General features: G+C 47.6%; 1 protein-coding gene across 1 annotated transcript in view; it reads right to left on the reverse strand.

Moving 5' to 3' along the window:
- unc13d (unc-13 homolog D (C. elegans)) overlaps window positions 1-20,118 on the reverse strand; it is a 653,595-nt gene that overhangs the window by 360,723 nt on the left and 272,754 nt on the right. Inside the window, exon 12 of the mRNA XM_072481965.1 lies at window positions 667-770. Within this exon, the coding sequence (XP_072338066.1) occupies window positions 667-770 (104 nt within the window). The remainder of the gene's footprint in view (window positions 1-666; window positions 771-20,118) is intronic.

The raw sequence follows: 20,118 nt of genomic DNA on the forward strand, positions 1-20,118 counted from the left end.
CGAGCACTGTTGCAGAAGTCCGGCTAATCATCTGCACATGTCCTGGTCGCGCCCCAAGCTCCTTCTTTAGTACCATATCGTCAATTCTGAAATTAAATTACAGCCATGTCCCTTGGGGTGTCGGGCTTGCCAGAGCTTCAGATGGGAGCAGAGACTGATGTTCTGGCCTTCGCCTCACTGATTGCTCAAAAGCAGGTGCTGATGGGATAGAGGTCAGCTTCTCCACCCAGTGCCTCAATATGGCTCGGGAATTTGATGGAGTTTTTACACCTTGAGAAGGTCAAGTATATCGTGAGGGAGGCAATTAAAGGGTTTTACCGAAGATAGCAGCCGTTTATTTTGTACTTTAAAAAGCTGGTCATCGTTAGTTGCTGGTGAGGGGTGTGGGGTGTGGGGGAGGAAATCGGCCTTTTTTTATGCGGGAAGGAGGGGTTTGGGGAGTTGGTGTTGTTTTTTTGTTATGCAAAAAATAGAAAATGTTTGAATAAAAAGATATATTTTTAAGTTCCTTTTCTAACGTCACATGTGCAGAATGACCAATAAGGTACCAAGGATCAACCACCTCAGTGAGGAAAAGGAAGAAAACTTTGTAACTTTCCCAGCGTTGGGCATGTTTCCACTGGAACTTATCCAGCTCCCATCTTTCTGTAGGAATCAGGTACTCACGCCAGATCTTGCTGGAAGGGTGAGAGGTCGTTCTGTGTGGCGTGAAGTGACAGTATGGTAGTAGCTGGTATGCTGAGCTCCATTTCAGGCTGCATAGCCTCAACCTACAGAGTAACAGAGAACAGTCACATCGAGCAACTTGCTGTGGTGAGATAAATTCTTAGAAATAGGATGAACTTTAATTAAACTACTGAATTTCTATACTCTCAACATGAAGGTTTAGAAATTGGACATCCTTTTCAGTTTGGCATCCAGTGTTGCCAATGAGCAGCTCCTGAAAAGGCCTCAGACTGGTGAGATGGAGTTAGCACTTGTTCAATTCTTCATTTCATCTCACCCTCAGGAGAAAACCCCCATCCTTTAACCACTATTCTGACCCAGAATGAAGATTCTGGGTAGTACGGTAGCACAATGGTTAGCACTATTGCTTCACAACACCAGGGACCTGGGTTTGACTAGGAGCTTTTCACAGTAACTTCATTGCATGTTAATGTAAGCCTACTTGTGACACTAATAAAGATTATTATTATTATTATTTACACTTCTTATGTTGGCTCTGCTTGGGGCATGTCCTAGTGAGTTGGGTGCTATTTTCTAGATAGTTTTCTGCTCTAGATCTGTACCCATTTAAAACACAAGAATATGAGAATTAGCAGCAGAAGGAGGCCATTCAGCCCTTATGCCTGCTCCACCATTAAAAAAACCATGGATGATCTGATTTTAGTCTCAATTCCACTTTCTTGTTGGCCCTGCATAACCCTTGACTCCCTAATTGATCAAATATCTATCAAACTCAATGTTGAATAAATTCAATGACCCAGCCTACACTGCTCTCTGGGGGAGAGAATTCCACAGACGAAGGACCCTCTGTGAGAAAAAGTTTCTTTATCCCAGATTTAAAAGGGAGACACTTTTTTAAAACTGCATCCCCTTGTTCTAGACTGCCCCACAAAGGGAAACATCCTCCCAGCATCCACCCTGTCAAATCCCCTCAGGATCTTATATGTTTCAATAGGATCTCATACATAATGAGGCTTGGCTGAGAGCTCAGACAACCATAGAACATAGAACATTACAGCGCAGTACAGGCCCTTCGGCCCTCGATGTTGCGCCAACCTGTGAAACCACTCTAAAGCCCATCTACACTATTCCCTTATCGTCCATATGTCTATCCAATGACCATTTGAATGCCCTTAGTGTTGGCGAGTCCACTACTGTTGCAGGCAGGGCATTCCACACCCTTACTACACTCTGAGTAAAGAACCTACCTCTGATATCTGTCCTATACCTATCTCCCCTCAATTTAAAGCTATGTCCCCTCGTGCTAGACATCACCATCCGAGGAAAAAGGCTCTCACTGTCCACCCTATCCAATTCTCTGATCATTTTGTATGCCTCAATTAAGTCACCTCTTAACCTTCTTCTCTCTAACGAAAACAGCCTCAAGTCTCTCAGTCTTTCCTCATAAGATCTTCCCTCCATATCAGGCAACATTCTGGTAAATCTCCTCTGCACCCGTTCCAATGCGTCCACATCCTTCCTATAATAAGGCGACCAGAATTGCACGCAATACCGCACCAGAGTTTTGTACAGCGGCAACATGACCTCATGGCTCCGAAACTCAATCCCTCTACCAATAAAAGCTAACACACCGTACGCCTTCTTAACAACCCTCTCAACCTGGGTGGCAACTTTCAAGGATCTATGTACATGACACCGAGATCTCTCTGCTCAACCACACTGCCAAGAATCTTACCATTAGCCCAGTACTCTGTCTTCCTGTTATTCCTTCCAAAATGAATCACCTCACACTTTTCTGCATTAAACTCCATTTGCCACCTCTCAGCCCAGCGCTGCAGCTTATCTATGTCCCTCTGTAACTTGTAACATCCTTCCGCACTGTCCACAACTCCACCGACTGTAGTGTCATCTGCAAATTTACTCACCCATCCTTCTACGCCCTCCAGGTCATTTATAAAAATGACAAACAGCAGTGGCCCCAAAACAGATCCTTGTGGTACACCACTAGTAACTGGACTCCAGTCTGAACATTTCCCATCAACCTTTGTCTTCTTCCAGCTAGCCAATTTCTGATCCAAACTGCTAAATCACCCTGAATCCCATGCCTCCGTATTTTCTGCAGTAGCCTACCGTGGGGAACCTGATCAAACGCTTTACTGAAATCCATATACACCACATCAACTGCTTTACCCTCATCCACCTGTTTGGCCACCTTCTCAAAGAACTCTATAAGGTTTGTGAGGCACGGCCTACCGTTCACAAAACCGTGTTGACTATCTCTAATCAAATTATTCCTTTCCAGATGATTATACATCCTATCTCTTATAAACCATTACTCTTGTTGAAACAGATGTGCCCAGGAAAAACATTGCTTGATTTAAGCTTAGGCTCTCTGATCTCTGCAGTCAATTTCACAAGTTTTATTTACACAAGGTTAAGTGGTTTCAAGGCCTGCAGTTTTTGTTATTGATGCTAGATGAGTCTGGATGATTAACATTTTTATTGCCCTGTAGAGAAATTACTTTTTTTTTAACATACTGGAAAGTCATGAATGAATTAACTTTTTTTTTAAGCTTTGTTTCTTTACACATTCTACTGTCACTGTGGTTCTATACAGTGTAAAGTGACCCAATGGACATGGAAGGTCCATGGCTTGACATTGAGGGTATGAGGGGCCATGGGAGGTGGGTGGAGGGGCATAGTTTGGCATGGAGGCATAAGGGAACATGGGAGGTGGGTGGAGGGGCACAGTTTCGAATTGGAGGTATGAGGAGCGATGGAGGGTGGATGGGGCCATATCTTGACATGGGGAGCATGAAGAGGAGCTATTGAAATTGCATTTTAAATGGTCCTCTCTTGCAGCCTAGGGTCATGACTCCTCTCAGGGACAGTGAACCATGACTCTTTAAAAACTCCACGAAAATTGCAGAAGAGCAGGAGACGCATGGTAGGAGAGCAGCACGGTAGCATAAGTGATTAGCATGTGGCTTCACAGCGCCAGGGTCCCGATTCCCTGCTGGGCCACTGTCTGTGCGGAGTCTGCACGTTCTCCTCGTGTCTGCGTGGGTTTCCTCCGGGTGCCCCGGTTTCCTCCCACAGTCCAAAGACGTGCGGGTTAGGTGGATTGGCCATGATAAATTGCCCTTAGTGACCAAAATAAAGGTTAGGAGGGGTTACTGGGTTCCGGGTTCGGGGGGAAGTGAGGGCTTAAGTGGGTCGGTGCAGATTCGATGGGCTGAATGGCCTCCTTCTGCACTGTATGTTCTATGTAAACTATGTCTACGCCTAGCTCTACAAAGGAGGTCTCGAGGGTGTTGGCTATGAGGAAAGGTTGAATAAACTAGGATTGTTTTCACTGGATGGCGGAGGCTGAAGGGAGACTAGATATATGTCTACAAAATGATGAGAGGAAACATGGGAGGTGGGTGGAAGGGCACAGTCAGCCACCGAGTGGATAGTCAGAGGCTTTTTCCAAGGGTGGATGTGTCAATTACAAGGGGTTCAAGGTGATAAGGAGAACGTTTAAGGGAGATGTGCGAAGTTAGCTTTTCATGCAGAGAGTGGTGGGTGCATTCTTGCCCCGAATAGCGGCTCGCCAGCTGATCCGGCGGGACCTCACTCGCCTGACCCCTGCAAACAACGTCAAGCAGCATTTAGGCTGCACTTGATCAGCCAACCCCAGCCAGTTCACAACCATGGAGCCAAGGAGACCAGCGACAAGATTCGGGGATGCTGACCTGGGGAGGCTCCTGGACACAGCAGGGATGTCCTGTTCCCCCAAGGATCCCGGAGGGTGAGCCACAAGGCAGCCAGTGCTGCCTGGGACGAGGTAGGCAGCTGGCTGCCTCCACCCCTGATGTGTATCCTGGGGACAACTAGACGTAGTGGCAGAGCTTGGAGGGCAAAGCACATTGAGGATCACTGAGGGCACCGGGGGAGGGGGGACGGGGTAGGTAGGTGATGAGGGGTGGATGGGGGTGAGAGGGTCGGGGAATGGGGGGGTGCACCATCAGGAGAGTGGGGGCATATATTGAACAATAAACACCCTTGAGCACAGCAGTAGGAAGCTTCTGTCACTTTCTTCCGAAATGCATTGCCGCGTGCAGGTGATGGGTGTGAGCGAGCACTCAGCAGACAGGCAGGGGTCAGATTATGGCATAGATTGAGGTGCATCAGCACCCAGCTTTCTGCGAGTTATCATCACGCCACTGCCCTCAACAATGACCCGCAACAGTATTGACACAGTCCCAGCACCATAGAGTAATGTGACACATACACTGGGAAGGTGCGAAATAGGGGTGGTGGGTGGGTAAGAATGCAAAGGTGGACCAGGCCACATCCTCGGTGATCGGGCCAGTGTGAGGGCCCCCCGGCCTTCCGGGTTTTCCGGACCCTCACTGCCACCGTCTGTCCTGCAGCCTCCGGCTGGGCCTTGGGTTCCTACCCTACCTCGCCCTCCAGCCCCTCATCATCCTCGTCCCCGGCGTCCTCCTCCTCTTCCATGACGGCCACAAGTTCCTCGTCACCAATCTCCAGCACGTCTCCCCCATTTGCTGTGCAAGGTTGTGGAGGGCACAGCAGACCACAACAAAGCGGGCGACCCACCGGGCGGTGCACTGGAATACACCTCCGGAGCGGACAAGGCATCGGAACCGCATCTTGAGGAGTTTGATGCACTGCCTCAATCACAGCCCAGATGACTTCATGGGCCCCGTTGTAGCGGGTTTCCACTTCAGTCTCCAGCCTCCATACTGGTGTCATTAGCCAGGTCCTCAGCTGATATCCCTTTTCCCCTTATCTCTTATGCCCATCCTGGGGTGCTCCTCGAAGAGGGCAGGGATGACCGACTGCCCCAAGATGTAGCTGTCGTGCATAGTCACCAGAAGGTGGGCCCACATGTGCATTATCTGCATCTGGTGGTCGCAGACGAACTGTATGTTCAGGGAGTGGAACCCCTTTCGGTTAACATAGGGCACCCCAAGATGGCCCGGTCAGCGCAGGGCAACATGTGTGGCATCTATGACTCCCTGGCCCTGGGGCATCCCAGCGGTAGTGGAGAAACCTGCTGCCCGGGCAACTTGCTGGGCTTGGTCCATGTCAAAAACAATGCAGTCTTCCACCCAGGAATACAGGGCATTCGTGACCTGAGATACCAGTCTGGTCCCCACTCGAGTCCTGGAATGATCCCGTGGCATAAACGTTCAGGGCTGCAGTAACCTTGACTGCTAACAGGAGCGGGTGTCCTCCTCCTCAATGTGTTGCTACGCCCGCGAGGATATGGCACAGGTGTCGCACCATATTGTTGAGGCGGAGCTTCCTGTGGCACATGCGGTCCGTCATTTGTTCCTCCAGCAGAGGGCAGCAGAACGGAGCTGCTGATTGGCTGTTGTGGGGAAAACTTGCAACAGTGCATTGCGGTCACTGTATCCAGAAGGTGTACCTGAGCAAGGCACCCTCCGTGTTCAAGTGAAGGCAAGCATCGAGCAGAGGGCAGCAGAGCAGAGCCGCTGATTGGCTGTTGGGGGAAAATTTGCATCAGTGCATTGCGATCACTGTATCCAGAAGGTGGTTTGTGGAGGAGCTGTTGTCAAGTGACAGGCAGAGAAAAAGCAGAAAGGCAGTGCAGGTGTCCCCTGCGGTCATCTCCCTCCAAAACAGGTATACCGTTTTGGATACTGTTAGGGGAGATGGCTCACCAGGGGAAGGCAGCAGTAGCCATGTTCATGGCACCGTGGCTGGCTCTGCTGTACAAAAGGGTGGGAAAACGAGTGGAAGGGCTATAGTCATAGGGGATTCAATTGTAAGGGGAGTAGATAGGTGGTTCTGTGGTCGAAAACGAGACTGCCAAATGGTATGTTGCCTCCCAGGTGCACGGATCAGGGGTGTTTCAGATCAGCTGCAGAACATTCTGAAGTGGGAGGATGAACAGCCAGTTGTCGTGGTGCATATAGGCACCAATGATGTAGGTAAAAAACGGGATGAGGTCCTACAAGCAGGATTTAGGGAGTTAGGAGCCAAGTTAAAAAGTCGGGCCTCAGAGGTAGTAATCTCAGGATTGCTACCAGTGCCACGTGGTAGTCCGAGTAGAAATGAAAGAATAGGCAGGATGAATGCGTGGCTTAAGAGATGGTGCAGGAGGGAGGGGTTCAGATTTTTGGGACATTGGGACCGGTTCTGGGGAGGTGGGACTACTACAAATTGGACGGTCTACACCTGGGCCAGACTGGAACCAATGTCCTTGGGGGTGCTTTTGCTAATGCTGTAGGGGAGGGATTGAACTAATGTGGCAGGGGGATGGGAACCAAATTAGGATATTTAGTGGTAAGTAAGGAGGTAGTAACTAAAGCCTGTAAGGAACTAGATCATGAAGTCAGCGTGACTAAGGGGAAGAGTAGACAGGGAGCAGATGGTGAACGCCAAGGGACTGGTGGTCTGAGGTGCATTTGTTTTAATGCAAGAAGTGTAGTAAGTAAGGCAGATGAACTTAGGGCTTGGAGTAGTACCTGGGAGTATGATGTTATTGATATTACTGAGACTTGGTTGAGGGAAGGGCATGATTGGCAACTAAATAGCCCAGGATATCGATGCTTCAGGCGGGATAGAGAGGGAGGTAAAAGGGGTGGAGGAGTTGCATTATTGGTCAGAGAGGATATCACAGCTGTGCTGAAGGAGGGCACTATGGAGGACTCGAGCAGTGAGGCGATATGGGCAGAGCTCAGAAATAGGAAGGGTGCGGTAACAATGTTGGGGCTGTACTACAGGCGCCCCAACAGCGCGTGTGAAATAGAGGTACAAATATGTAAACAGATTATGGAAAGATGTAGGAGCAACAGGGTGGTGGTGATAGGAGATTTTAATTTAACCAACATTGACTGGGATACACTTAGTGTTAGAGGTCTAGATGGATCAGAATTTGTAAGGAGCATCCAGGAGGGTTTTCTAGAGCAGTATGTAAATAGTCCAACTCGGGAAGGGGCCCAACTGGACTTGGTGTTGGGAAATGAGCCCGGCCAGGTGGTTGAGGTTTCAGTCGGGGATTACTTTGGGAATAGTGATCACAATTCCGTAAGTTTTAGATTACTCATGGACAAAGATGAGAGTGGTCCTAAAGGAAGAGTGCTAAATTGGGGGAAGGCCAACGATACCAAAATTCGGCAGGAGTTGGGGAATGTGGATTGGGAGCAGCTGTTTGAAGGTAAATCCTCATTTGATATGTGGGAGGCTTTTAAAGAGAGAACATAAGAAAATAAGAACATAAGAACTAGGAGCAGGAGTAGGCCATCTGGCCCCTCGAGCCTGCTCCACCATTCAACGAGATCATGGCTGATCTTTTGTGGACTCAGCTCCACTTTCCGGCCCGAACACCATAACCCTTAATCCCTTTATTCTTCAAAAAACTATCTATCTTTATCTTAAAAACATTTAATGAAGGAGCCTCTACTGCTTCACTGGGCAAGGAATTCCATAGATTCACAACCCTTTGGGTGAAGAAGTTTCTCCTAAACTCAGTCCTAAATCTACTTCCCCTTATTTTGAGGCTATGCCCCCTAGTTCTGCTTTCACCCGCCAGTGGAAACAACCTGCCCGCATTTATCCTGTCTATTCCCTTCATAATCTTATATGTTTCTATAAGATCCCCCCTCATCCTTCTAAATTCCAACAAGTACAGTCCCAGTCTACTCAACCTCTCCTCGTAATCCAACCCCTTCAGCTCTGGGATTAACCTAGTGAATCTCCTTTGCACACCCTCCAGTGCCAGTGCGTCCTTTCTCAAGTAAGGAGACCAAAACTGAACACAATACTCCAGGTGTGGCCTCACTAACACCTTATACAATTGCAGCAGAACCTCCCCAGTCTTAGACTCCATCCCTCTAGCAATGAAGGACAAAATTCCATTTGCCGCCTTAATCACCTGTTGCACCTGTAAACCAACTTTTTGCGACTCATGCACTAGCACACCCAGACATCTCTGCACAGCAGCATGTTTTAATATTTTATCATTTAAATAATAATCCCTTTTGCTGTTATTCCTATCAAAATGGATAACCTCACATTTGTCAACATTGTATTCCATCTGCCAGATCCTAGCCCATTCACTTAACCTATCCAAATCTCTCTGCAGACTTCCGGTTTCCTTTGCACTTTTTGCTTTACCACTCATCTTAGTGTCGTCTGCAAACTTGGACACATTGCCTTTGGTCCCCAACTCCAAATCATCTGTGTAAATTGTGAACAATTGTGGGCCCAACACTGATCCGTGAGGGACACCACTAGCTACTGATTGCCAACCAGAGAAACACCCATTAATCCCCACTCTTTGCTTTCTATTAATTAACCAATCCTCTATCCATGCTACTACTTTCCCCTTAATGCCATGCATTTTTATCTTATGCAGCAACCTTTTGTGTGGCACCTTGTCAAAGGCTTTCTGGAAATCCAGATATACCACATCCATTGGCTCCCCATTATCTACCGCACTGTTAATGTCCTCACAAAATTCCACTAAATTAGTTAGGCACGACCTGCCCTTTATGAACCCATGCTGCGTCTGCCCAATGGGACAATTTCCATCCAGATGCCTCGCTATTTCTTCCTTGATGATAGATTCCAGCATCTTCCCTACTACCGAAGTTAAGCTCACTGGCCTATAATTACCCGCTTGCTGCCTACCTCCTTTTTTAAACAGTGGTGTCACGTTTGCTAATTTCCAATCCGCCGGGACCACCCCAGAGTCTAGTGAATTTTGGTAAATTATCACTAGTGCATTTGCAATTTCCCTAGCCATCTCTTTTAGCACTCTGGGATGCATTCCATCAGGTCCAGGAGACTTGTCTACCTTTAGCCCCATTAGCTTGCCCATCACTACCTCCTTGGTGATAACAATCATCTGAAGGTCCTCACCTGTCATAGCCTCATTTCCATCAGTTACTGGCATGTTATTTGTGTCTTCCACTGTGAAGAGCGACCCAAAAAACCTGTTCAGTTCCTCAGCCATTTCCTCATCTCCCATTATTAAATCTCCCCTCTCATCCTCTAAAGGACCAATATTTACCTTAGCCACTCTTTTTTGTTTTATGTATTTGTAGAAACTTTTACTTTCTGTTTTTATATTCTGAGCAAGTTTACTCTCATAATCTATCTTACTCTTCTTTATAGCTTTTTTAGTAGCTTTCTGTTGCCCCCTAAAGATTTCCCAGTCCTCTAGTCTCCCACTGATCTTTGCTACTTTGTATGTTTTTTCCTTCAATTTGATACTCTCCCTTATTTCCTTAGATATCCACGGTCGATTTTCCCTCTTTTTACCGTCCTTCCTTTTTGTTGGTATAAACCTTTGCTGAGCACTGTGAAAAATCACTTGGAAGGTTCTCCACTGTTCCTCAACTGTTTTACCATAAAGTCTTTGCTCCAAGTCTACCTTAGCTAGTTCTTCTCTCATCCCATTGTAATCTCCTTTGTTTAAGCACAAAGCACTAGTGCTTGATTTTACCTTCTCACCCTCCACCTGTATTTTAAATTCCACCATATTGTGATCGCTCTTTCCGAGAGGATCCCTAACTATGAGATCCTGAATCAATCCTGTCTCATTACACAGGACCAGATCTAGGACCGCTTGTTCCCTTGTCGGTTCCATTACATACTGTTCTAGGAAACTATCGCGGATACATTGTATAAACTGCTCCTCAAGGCTGCCTTGACCGACCTGGTTAAACCAATCGACATGTAGATTAAAATCCCCCATAATAACTGCTGTACCATTTCTGCATGCATCAGTTCTTTCATAGATTATCATAGAATTTACAGTGCAGAAGGAGGCCATTCGGCCCATCGAGTCTGCACCGGCTCTTGGAAAGAGCACCCTACCCAAGGTCAACACAGCCACCCTATCCCCATAACCCAGTAACCCCACCCAACACCAAGGGCAATTTTGGACACTAAGGACAATTTATCATGGCCAATCCATCTAACCTGCACATCTTTGGACTGTGGGAGGAAACCGGAGGACCCGGAGGAAACCCACGCACACACGGGGAGGATGTACAGACTCCGCACAGACAGTGACCCAATCCGGAATCGAACCTGGGACCCTGGAGCTGTGAAGCAATTGTGCTATCCACATGGCTACCGTGCTGCCCTCTTTGTTTATTTGTTTATTTGTTTTCTTTGTTTATTGCCTGCCCCACCATAATATTACTATTTGGTGGCCTATAGATTACTCCTATCAGTGACTTTTTCGCCTTTCTATTCCTGATTTCCACCCAAATGGATTCAACCTTATCCTTCATAGCACCAATGTCATCCTTAAATAACAGAGCTAACACCACCTCCCTTACCATCCATTCTGTCCTTCCGAAAAGTTTGATACCCTCGGATATTTAACTCCCAGTCGTGACCATCCTTTAACCATGTTTCAGTAATGGCCACTAAATCATAGTCATTCACGATGATTTGCGCCATCAACTCATTTACCTTATTCCAAATACTACGAGCATTCAGGTAAAGTACACTTATGTTGGCTTTTTTACCTCTGTTCTGAATCTTAACACCTCGATCAGTAACCTCTCCTAAGTTATATTTCCTCTTAACCTTTCCCCTAATTTTCCTTGTCGTCGAACCCATATCTTCATGTAACAACCTGCCGTGTCGCTTACCATTAATGTTTTCACTTCCCGTTTTATTTCTTTTAGTATTCCTGGTCCTATGCACTGAGCTCCCCTCAGTCACTGTACCTTGTACTGTCGCCCTTTTTGACTTTTGACTATGGCTTCTCTGCCTTACACTTTCCCCCTTACTGCCTTCCAACTTCCTGCATCGGTTCCCATCCCCCTGCCACATTAGTTTAAACTCTCCCCAACAGCTCTAGCAAACACCCCCCCCCCCCTAGGACATCGGTTCCAGTCCTGCCCAGGTGCAGACTGTCCGGTTTGTACGGGTCCCACCTCCCCCAGAACCAGTTCCAATGTCCCAGGAATTTGAATCCCTCATTCTTGCACCATCTCTCGAGCCACGCATTCATCCTCTCTATTCTGACATTCCTACTCTGACTAGCTCGTGGCACTGGTAGCAATCCTGAGATTACTACCTTTGAGGTCCTACTTGAGGAACAAAGAACAAAGAACAATTACAGCACAGAAACAGGCCCTTCGGCCCTCCCAGCCTGCGCCGATCCAGATCCTTTATCTAAACCTGTCTTCTATTTTCCAAGGATCTCCTTCCCTCTGTTCCCCGCCCGTTCATATATCTGTCTAGATGCATCTCAAATGATGCTATCGTGCCTGTCTCTACCACCTCCGCTGACAAAGCGCTCCACGCACCCACCATCCTCTGCATAAAAAACTTTCCACGCACATCTTCCTTAAACTTTCCCCCTCTCACCTTGAAATTGTGACCCGTTGTAATTGACACCCCCACTCTTGGAAAAAGCTTGCTGCTATCCACCCTGTCCATACCTCTCATAATTTTGTAGACCTCAATCAGGTCCCCCCTCAACCTCCGTCTTTCCAACGAAAATAATCCTAATCTACTCAACCTTTCTTCATAGCTAGCACCCTCCATACCAAGCAACATCCTGGTGAACCTCTTCTGCACCCTCTCTAAAGCATCCACATCCTTCTGGTAATGTGGCGACCAGAACTGCACGCTGTGTTCCAAATGTGGCCTAACCAAAGTCCTATACAACTGTAACATGACCTGCCGACTCTTGTACTCAATACCCCGTCCAGTGAAGGCAAGCATGCTGTATGCCTTCTTGACCACTCTATCGACCTGCGTTGCCACCTTCAGGGTACAATGGACCTGAACTCCCAGATCTCTCTGTACATCAATATTCCTCACCCTTCCATTGACCGCATAGCCGCTCTTAGAACATAGAACATAGAACAATACAGCGCAGTACAGGCCCTTCGGCCCACGATGTTGCACCAAAACAAAAGCCATCTAACCTACACCACCATTATCATCCATATGTTTATCCAATAAACTTATAAATGCCCTCAATGTTGGCGATTTCACTACTGTAGCAGGTAGGGCATTCCACGGCCTCACTACTCTTTGCGTAAAGAACCTACCTCTGACCTCTGTCCTATATCTATTACCCCTCAGTTTAAAGTTATGTCCCCTCGTGCCAGCCATTTCCATCCGCGGGAGAAGGCTCTCACTGTCCACCCTATCCAACCCCCTAATCATTTTGTATGCCTCTATTAAGTCTCCTCTTAACCTTCTTCTCTCCAACGAAAACAACCTCAAGTCCATCAGCCTTTCCTCATAAGATTTTCCCTCCATACCAGGCAACATCCTGGTAAATCTCCTCTGCACCCGCTCCAAAGCCTCCACGTCCTTCCTATAATGCGGTGACCAGAACTGTACGCAATACTCCAAATGCGGCCGTACCAGAGTTCTGTACAGCTGCAACATGACCTCCTGACTCCGGAACTCAATTCCTCTACCAATAAAGGCCAACACTCCATAGGCCTTCTTCACCACCCTATCAACCTGGGTGGCAACTTTCAGGGATCTATGTACATGGACACCAAGATCCCTCTGCTCATCCACACTTTCAAGAACTTTTCCATTAGCCAAATATTCCACATTCCTGTTATTCCTTCCAAAGTGAATCACCTCACACTTCTCTACATTAAACTCCATTTGCCACCTCTCAGCCCAGCTCTGCAGCTTATCTATATCCCTCTGTAACCTGCTACTTCCTTCCACACTATCGACAACACCACCGACTTTAGTATCGTCTGCAAATTTACTCACCCACCCTTCTGCGCCTTCCTCTAGGTCATTGATAAAAATGACAAACAGCAACGGCCCCAGAACAGATCCTTGTGGTACTCCACATGTGACTGAACTCCATTCTGAACATTTCCCATCAACCACCACCCTCTGTCTTCTTTCAGCTAGCCAATTTCTGATCCACATCTCTAAATCACCCTCAATCCCCAGCCTCCGTATTTTCTGCAATAGCCTACCGTGGGGAACCTTATCAAACGCTTTGCTGAAATCCATATACACCACATCAACTGCTCTACCCTCGTCTACCTGTTCAGTTACCTTCTCAAAGAACTCGATAAGGTTTGTGAGGCATGACCTACCCTTCACAAAGCCATGCTGACTATCCCTGATCATATTATTCCTATCTAGATGATTATAAATCTTGTCTCTTATAATCCCCTCCAAGACTTTACCCACTACAGACGTGAGGCTCACTGGTCTATAGTTGCCGGGGTTGTCTCTGCTCCCCTTTTTGAACAAAGGGACCACATTTGCTATCCTCCAGTCCTCTGGCACTATTCCTGTAGCCAATGATGACATAAAAATCAAAGCCAATGGTCCAGCAATCTCTTCCCTGGCCTCCCAGAGAATCCTAGGATAAATCCCATCAGGTCCCGGGGACCTGTCTATTTTCAGCCTGTCCAGAATTGCCAACACCTCTTCCCTACGTACCTCAATGCCATCTAATCTATTTACCTGGAGCTCAGCATTCTCCTCCACAACATTATCTTTTTCCTGAGTGAATACTGACGAAAAATATTCATTTAGTTTCTCGCCTATCTCTTCAGACTCTACACACAACTTCCCATCCCTGTCCTTGACTGGTCCTACTCTTTCCCTAGTCATTCGCTTATTCCTGACATACCTATAGAAAGCTTTTGGGTTTTCCTTGATCCTTCCTGCCAAATACTTCTCATGTCCCCTCCTTGCTCGTCTTAGCTCTCTCTTTAGATCCTTCCTCGCTACCTTGTAACTATCCATCGCCCCAACTGAAACTTCACACCTCATCTTCACATAGGCCTCCTTCTTCCTCTTAACAAGAGATTCCACTTCTTTGGTAAACCACGGTTCCCTCGCTCGGCACCTTCCTCCCTGCCTGACCGGTACATACTTATCAAGAACACGCAGTAGCTGATCCTTGAACAAGCTCCACTTATCCAGTGTGTCCAACACTTTCAGCCTACTTCTCCACCTTATCCCCCCCAAGTCACGTCTAATGGCATCATAATTTCCCTTCCCCCAGCTATAACTCTTGCCCTGCGGTGTATACTTATCCCTTTCCATCCTTAACGTAAACGTCACCGAATTGTGGTCACTGTCCCCAAAGTGCTCACCTACCTCCAAATCCAACACCTGGCCTGGTTCATTACCCAAAACCAAATCCAACGTGGCCTCGCCTCTTGTTGGCCTGTCATCAAGTCCCCAGGTCCGGATGGGATGTATCCCAGGTTACTGAGGGAAGTGAGAGAGGAAATAGCTGGGGCCTTAACAAATATCTTTGCAGCATCCTTGAACACGGGTGAGGTACCGGAGGACTGGAGAATTGCTAATGTTGTCCCCTTGTGTGGTATTATCAGGTATTGCAGTACCCGAGAGGCTGAAGACCATTGGTTAAACCTAGGAGTTTACCATTGTCTGTTTTGTATGTAGCTCCGCCCTGACAGGCGGGGTATAAGAACCGGTGCCGTCCCAGCCGCCCTCATTCTGTACCGAAGTTGCTGGGGAACCGTTCTAGTCTATTAAAGTTATGTTACTACCTCGTCTTTAATTGTAATTGATCGTGCATCACCTTGTTTAAGAAGGGTAGCAGGGATAATGCAGGTAATTATAGGCCGGTGAGCCTGACGTCAGTGGCAGGGAAGCTGCTGGAGAAGATACTGAGGGATAGGATCAATTACCATTTGGAAGAAAATGGGCTTATCAGTGATAGGCAACATGGTTTTGTGCAGGGAAGGTCATATCTTACCAACTTAATAGAATTCTTTGAGGAAGTGACAAAGTTAATTGATGAGGGAAGGGCTGTAGATGTCATAGACATGGACTTCAGTAAGGCATTTGATAAGGTTCCCCATGGTCGGCTGATGGAGAAAGTGAAGTCTCATGGGGTCCAGGATGTACTAGCTAGATGGATAAAGAACTGGCTGGGCAACAGGAGACAGAGTAGTAGCGGAAGGGAGTTTCTCAAAATGGAGAACTGTGACCAGTGGTGTTCCACAGGGATCCGTGCTGGGACCATTGTTGTTTGTGATATACATAAATGATCTGGAGGAAGGTATAGGTGGGCTGATTAGCAAGTTTGCAGATGACACTAAGATTGGTGGAGGAGCAAATCGTGAAGGGGACTGTCAGATCCTTAGAAAATAGGCGACAGTTTTAGATAGAGGATCTGGATCGGCGCAGGCTTGGAGGGCCGAAGGGCCTGTTCCTGTGCTGTAATTGTTCTTTGTTCTTCTTTGAATGACCAACGGCAACAGTGGGTCATCGCGGGATTCCCCCTCTGGGTCCCTCCCTGACCTGATGGGCAGCCGGGTCCTCAGGGTGTGGGGCTGGGTCCGGCACATGGGCCGCTGCCTCGAGCATCTGCAGACGCTGCTGCTGCCACCATCTCCGGTGTCCAGCCGCATCATGTAGCACCAGCATCAAAGAACAAAGAACAATACAGCACAGGAACAGGCCCTTCGGCCCTCCAAGCCTGCGCCGGCCATGGTACCTGCCGAAACTAAAACCGTTTGCAGTTACGGAGTCCGTATCCTTCCATTCCCATCCTATTCATATATATGTCTAGATGCCCCTTAAATGCCGCTATCGTACCTGCTCCCACCACCTCCCCAGGCTGTGCGTTCCATATATTTACCACCCTCTGTGTAAAAAAGAACCTGCCTTGCACATCTGTTCTAAACTTTTCGCCATGCACTTTAAGCCCATGTCCCCTAGTACTTGACTCTCCTACTCTAGGAAAGAGCATCTGACTATCCACTCTGTCCATGCCACTCATAATCTTGTAGACCTCTTATCAGGTCGCCTCTGAACTTCCGTCGTTCCAGTGAGAACCGATCAGGTTTATCTAACGTTTCCTCATAGCGAATGCCCTCCATACCAGGCAACATCCTAGTAAACCGCTTCTGTACCCGCTCCAAAGCATCCACATCACTAGGGCAACTTATCATAGAATTTTCAGTGCAGAAGGAGGCCATTCGGCCCATCGAGTCTGCACCGGCTCTTGGAAAGAGCACCCTCCCCAAAGTCAACACCTCCACCCTATCCACATAACCCACTAACCCCACCCAACACTAAGGGCAATTTTGGACACTAAGGGCAATTTATCATGGCCAATCCACCTAACCTGCACATCTTTGGACTGTGGGAGGAAACCGGAGCACTCAGAGGAAGCCCACGCACACACGGGGAGGATGTGCAGACTCCGCACAGACAGTGATCCAAGCCGGAATCAAACCTGGAACCCTGGAGCTGTGAAGCAATTGTGCTATCCACAATGCTACAACTGCTTCCAACATCCCTGCCATAGCGTTCCATATCTGTAAGGCATTGGGGGAGGGTGTTAAACCGACAAACAGCAGTGGCTCCCACCCCAGGACCTCCATTCGCCCATTGAACGCCCTCCCACCACCATCAACCTACTCAGAACACCCTCCCCACGTACCATAAGGAGGGAGGATGTGTTGGGTATTCTAAAAGACATTAAGGTGGACAAGTCCCCAGGTCCGGATGGGATCTATCCCAGGTTACTGAGGGAAGTGAAAGAGGAAGTAGCTGGGGCCTTAACAGATATCTTTGCTGCATCCTTGAACACGGGTGAGGTACCGGAGGACTGGAGAATTGCTAATGTTGTCCCCTTGTTTGAGAAGTGTAGCAGGGATAATTATAGACCAGGTAATTATAGACCAGTGAGACTCACGTCAGTGGTAGGGCAGCTGCTGGAGAAGATAGTGAGGGATAGGATCTATTCCCATTTGGAAGAAAATGGGCTTATCAGTGATAGGCAACACGGTTTTGTGCAGGGAAGGTCATGTCTTACCAACTTAATAGAATTCTTTGAGGAAGTGACAAAGTTAATTGATGAGGGAAGGGCTGTAGATGTCATATACATGGACTTCAGTAAGGCATTTGATAAGGTTCCCCATGGTAGGCTGATGGAGAAAGTGAAGTCTCATGGGGTCCAGGGTGTACTAGCGAGATGGATAAAGAACTGGCTGGGCAACAGGAGACAGAGAGTAGTAATGGAAGGGAGTTTCTCAAAACGGGGAACTGTGACCAGTGGTGTTCCACAGGGATCCGTGCTGGGACCACTGTTGTTTGTGATATACATAAATGATACACCATGAGAGGTATAGACAGGGTGGATAGCAAGAAGCTTTTTCCCCAGAGTGTTTAGTTATTACTAGGGGTCACGAGTTCAAGGTGAGAGGGGAAAAGTTTCAGGGAGGTATACGTGGAACGTTCTTTCTGCAGAGAGTGGTAGGTGCCTGGAACGCATTACCAGCGAAGATGGTAGAGACGGGCACGATAGCGTCATTTAAGATGTATCTAGACAGATACATGAATGGGCAGGGAGCAGAGGGATATGGCCAATCTACCTAACCTACACATCTTTGGACTGTGGGAGGAAACCGGAGCACCCGGAGGAAACCCACGCACACACGGGGAGGATGTGCAGACTCCGCACAGACAGTGATCCAAGTCGGAATCGAACCTGGGACCCTGGAGCTGTGAAGCAATTGTGCTATCCACAATGCTACCGTGCTGCCCTTAAGAACAAATAAATCTACACTATATCATTTTACCGTAATCCATGTACCTATCCAATAGCTGCTTGAAGGTCCCTAATGTTTCCGACTCAACTACTTCTACAGGCAGTGCATTCCATGCCCCCACTACTCTCTGGGTAAAGAACGTACCTCTGATATCCCTCCTATATCTTCCATCTTTCACCTTAAATTTATGTCCCCTTGTAATGGTTTGTTCCACCCGGGGAAAAAGTCTCTGACTGTCTACTCTATCTATTCCCCTGATCATCTTATAAACCTCTATCAAGTCGCCCCTCATCCTTCTCCGTTCTAATGAGAAAAGGCCTAGCACCCTCAACCTTTACTCGTAAGACCTACTCTCCATTCCAGGCAACATCCTGGTAAATCTCCTTTGCACCTTTTCCAAAGCTTCCACATCCTTCCTAAAATAAGGCGACCAGAACTGTACACAGTACTCCAAAGTACTCCACAGTACTCCAGCCTTACCAAAGTTTTGTACAGCTGCATCATCACCTCACGGCTCTTAAATTCAATCCCTCGGTTAATGAACGCGAGCACACCATAGGCCCTCTTCACAGCTCTATCCACTTGAGTGGCAACTTTTAAAGATGTATGAACATAGACCCCAAGATCTCTCTGCTCCTCCACATTGCCAAGAACTCGACCGTTAACCCTGTATTCCGCATTCATATTTGTCCTTCCAAAATGGACAACCTCACACTTTTCAGGGTTAAACTCCATCTGCCACTTCTCAGCCCAGCTCTGCATCCTATCTATGTCTCTTTGCAGCCGACAACAGCCCTCCTTACTATCCACAACTCCCCCAATCTTCGTATCGTCTGCAAATTTACTGACCCACCCTTCAACTCCCTCATCCAAGTCATTAATGAAAATCACAAACAGCAGAGGACCCAGAACTGATCCCTGCTGTACGCCACTGGTAACTGGGATCCAGGCTGAATATTTGCCATCCACCACCACTCTCTGACTTCTATCGGTTAGCCAGTTCGTTATCCAACTGGCCAAATTTCCCACTATCCCATGCCTCCTTACTTTCTGCAGAAGCCTACCATGGGGAACCTTATCAAATGCCTTACTAAAATCCATGTACACTACATCCACTGCTTTACCTTCATCCACATGCTTGGTCACCTCCTCAAAGAATTCAATAAGACTTGTCAGGCAAGACCTACCCCTCACAAATCCGTGCTGACTATCCCTAATCAAGCAGTGTCTTTCCAGATGCTCAGAAATCCTATCCTTCAGTACCCTTTCCATTACGTTGCCGACCACCGAAGTAAGACTAACTGGCCTGTAATTCCCAGGGTTATCCCTAGTCCCTTTTTTGAACAGGGGCACGACATTCGCCACTCTCCAATCCCCTGGTACCACCCCTGTTGACAGTGAGGACGAAAAGATCATTGCCAACGGCTCTGCAATTTCATCTCTTGCTTCCCATAGAATCCTTGGATATATCCCGTCAGGCCCGGGGGACTTGTCTATCCTCAAGTTTTTCAAAATGCCCAACACATCTTCCTTCCTAACAAGTATTTCCTCGAGCTTACCAGTCTGTTTCACACTGTCCTCTCCAACAATATCGCCCCTCTCATTTGTAAATACAGAAGAAAAGTACTCTGAAAAATCTCTCCAATTTTGGTACAACACCCTCAAATCCTGCATTGACCACCTCCTTTTTCACACTCTCCTCAGTCACTGTACCCTGTACTGTGGTCCTTTTTGATTTTTGACTCTGGCTTCTTTGCCTTACACTTTCCCCTTTACTGCTTTTTGTTTCTGGCCCCATTTTACTTCCCTCTAACTTCCTGCATCGGTTCCCATCCCATTCCCACCCACCCTCCGGCTATGGACATGTCACTGGAGCTGTGCCCCA

The sequence above is a fragment of the Scyliorhinus torazame genome, chromosome 18 (genome assembly GCF_047496885.1).
Source record: "Scyliorhinus torazame isolate Kashiwa2021f chromosome 18, sScyTor2.1, whole genome shotgun sequence".
NCBI classification, from domain to species: Eukaryota; Metazoa; Chordata; class Chondrichthyes; order Carcharhiniformes; family Scyliorhinidae; genus Scyliorhinus; species Scyliorhinus torazame.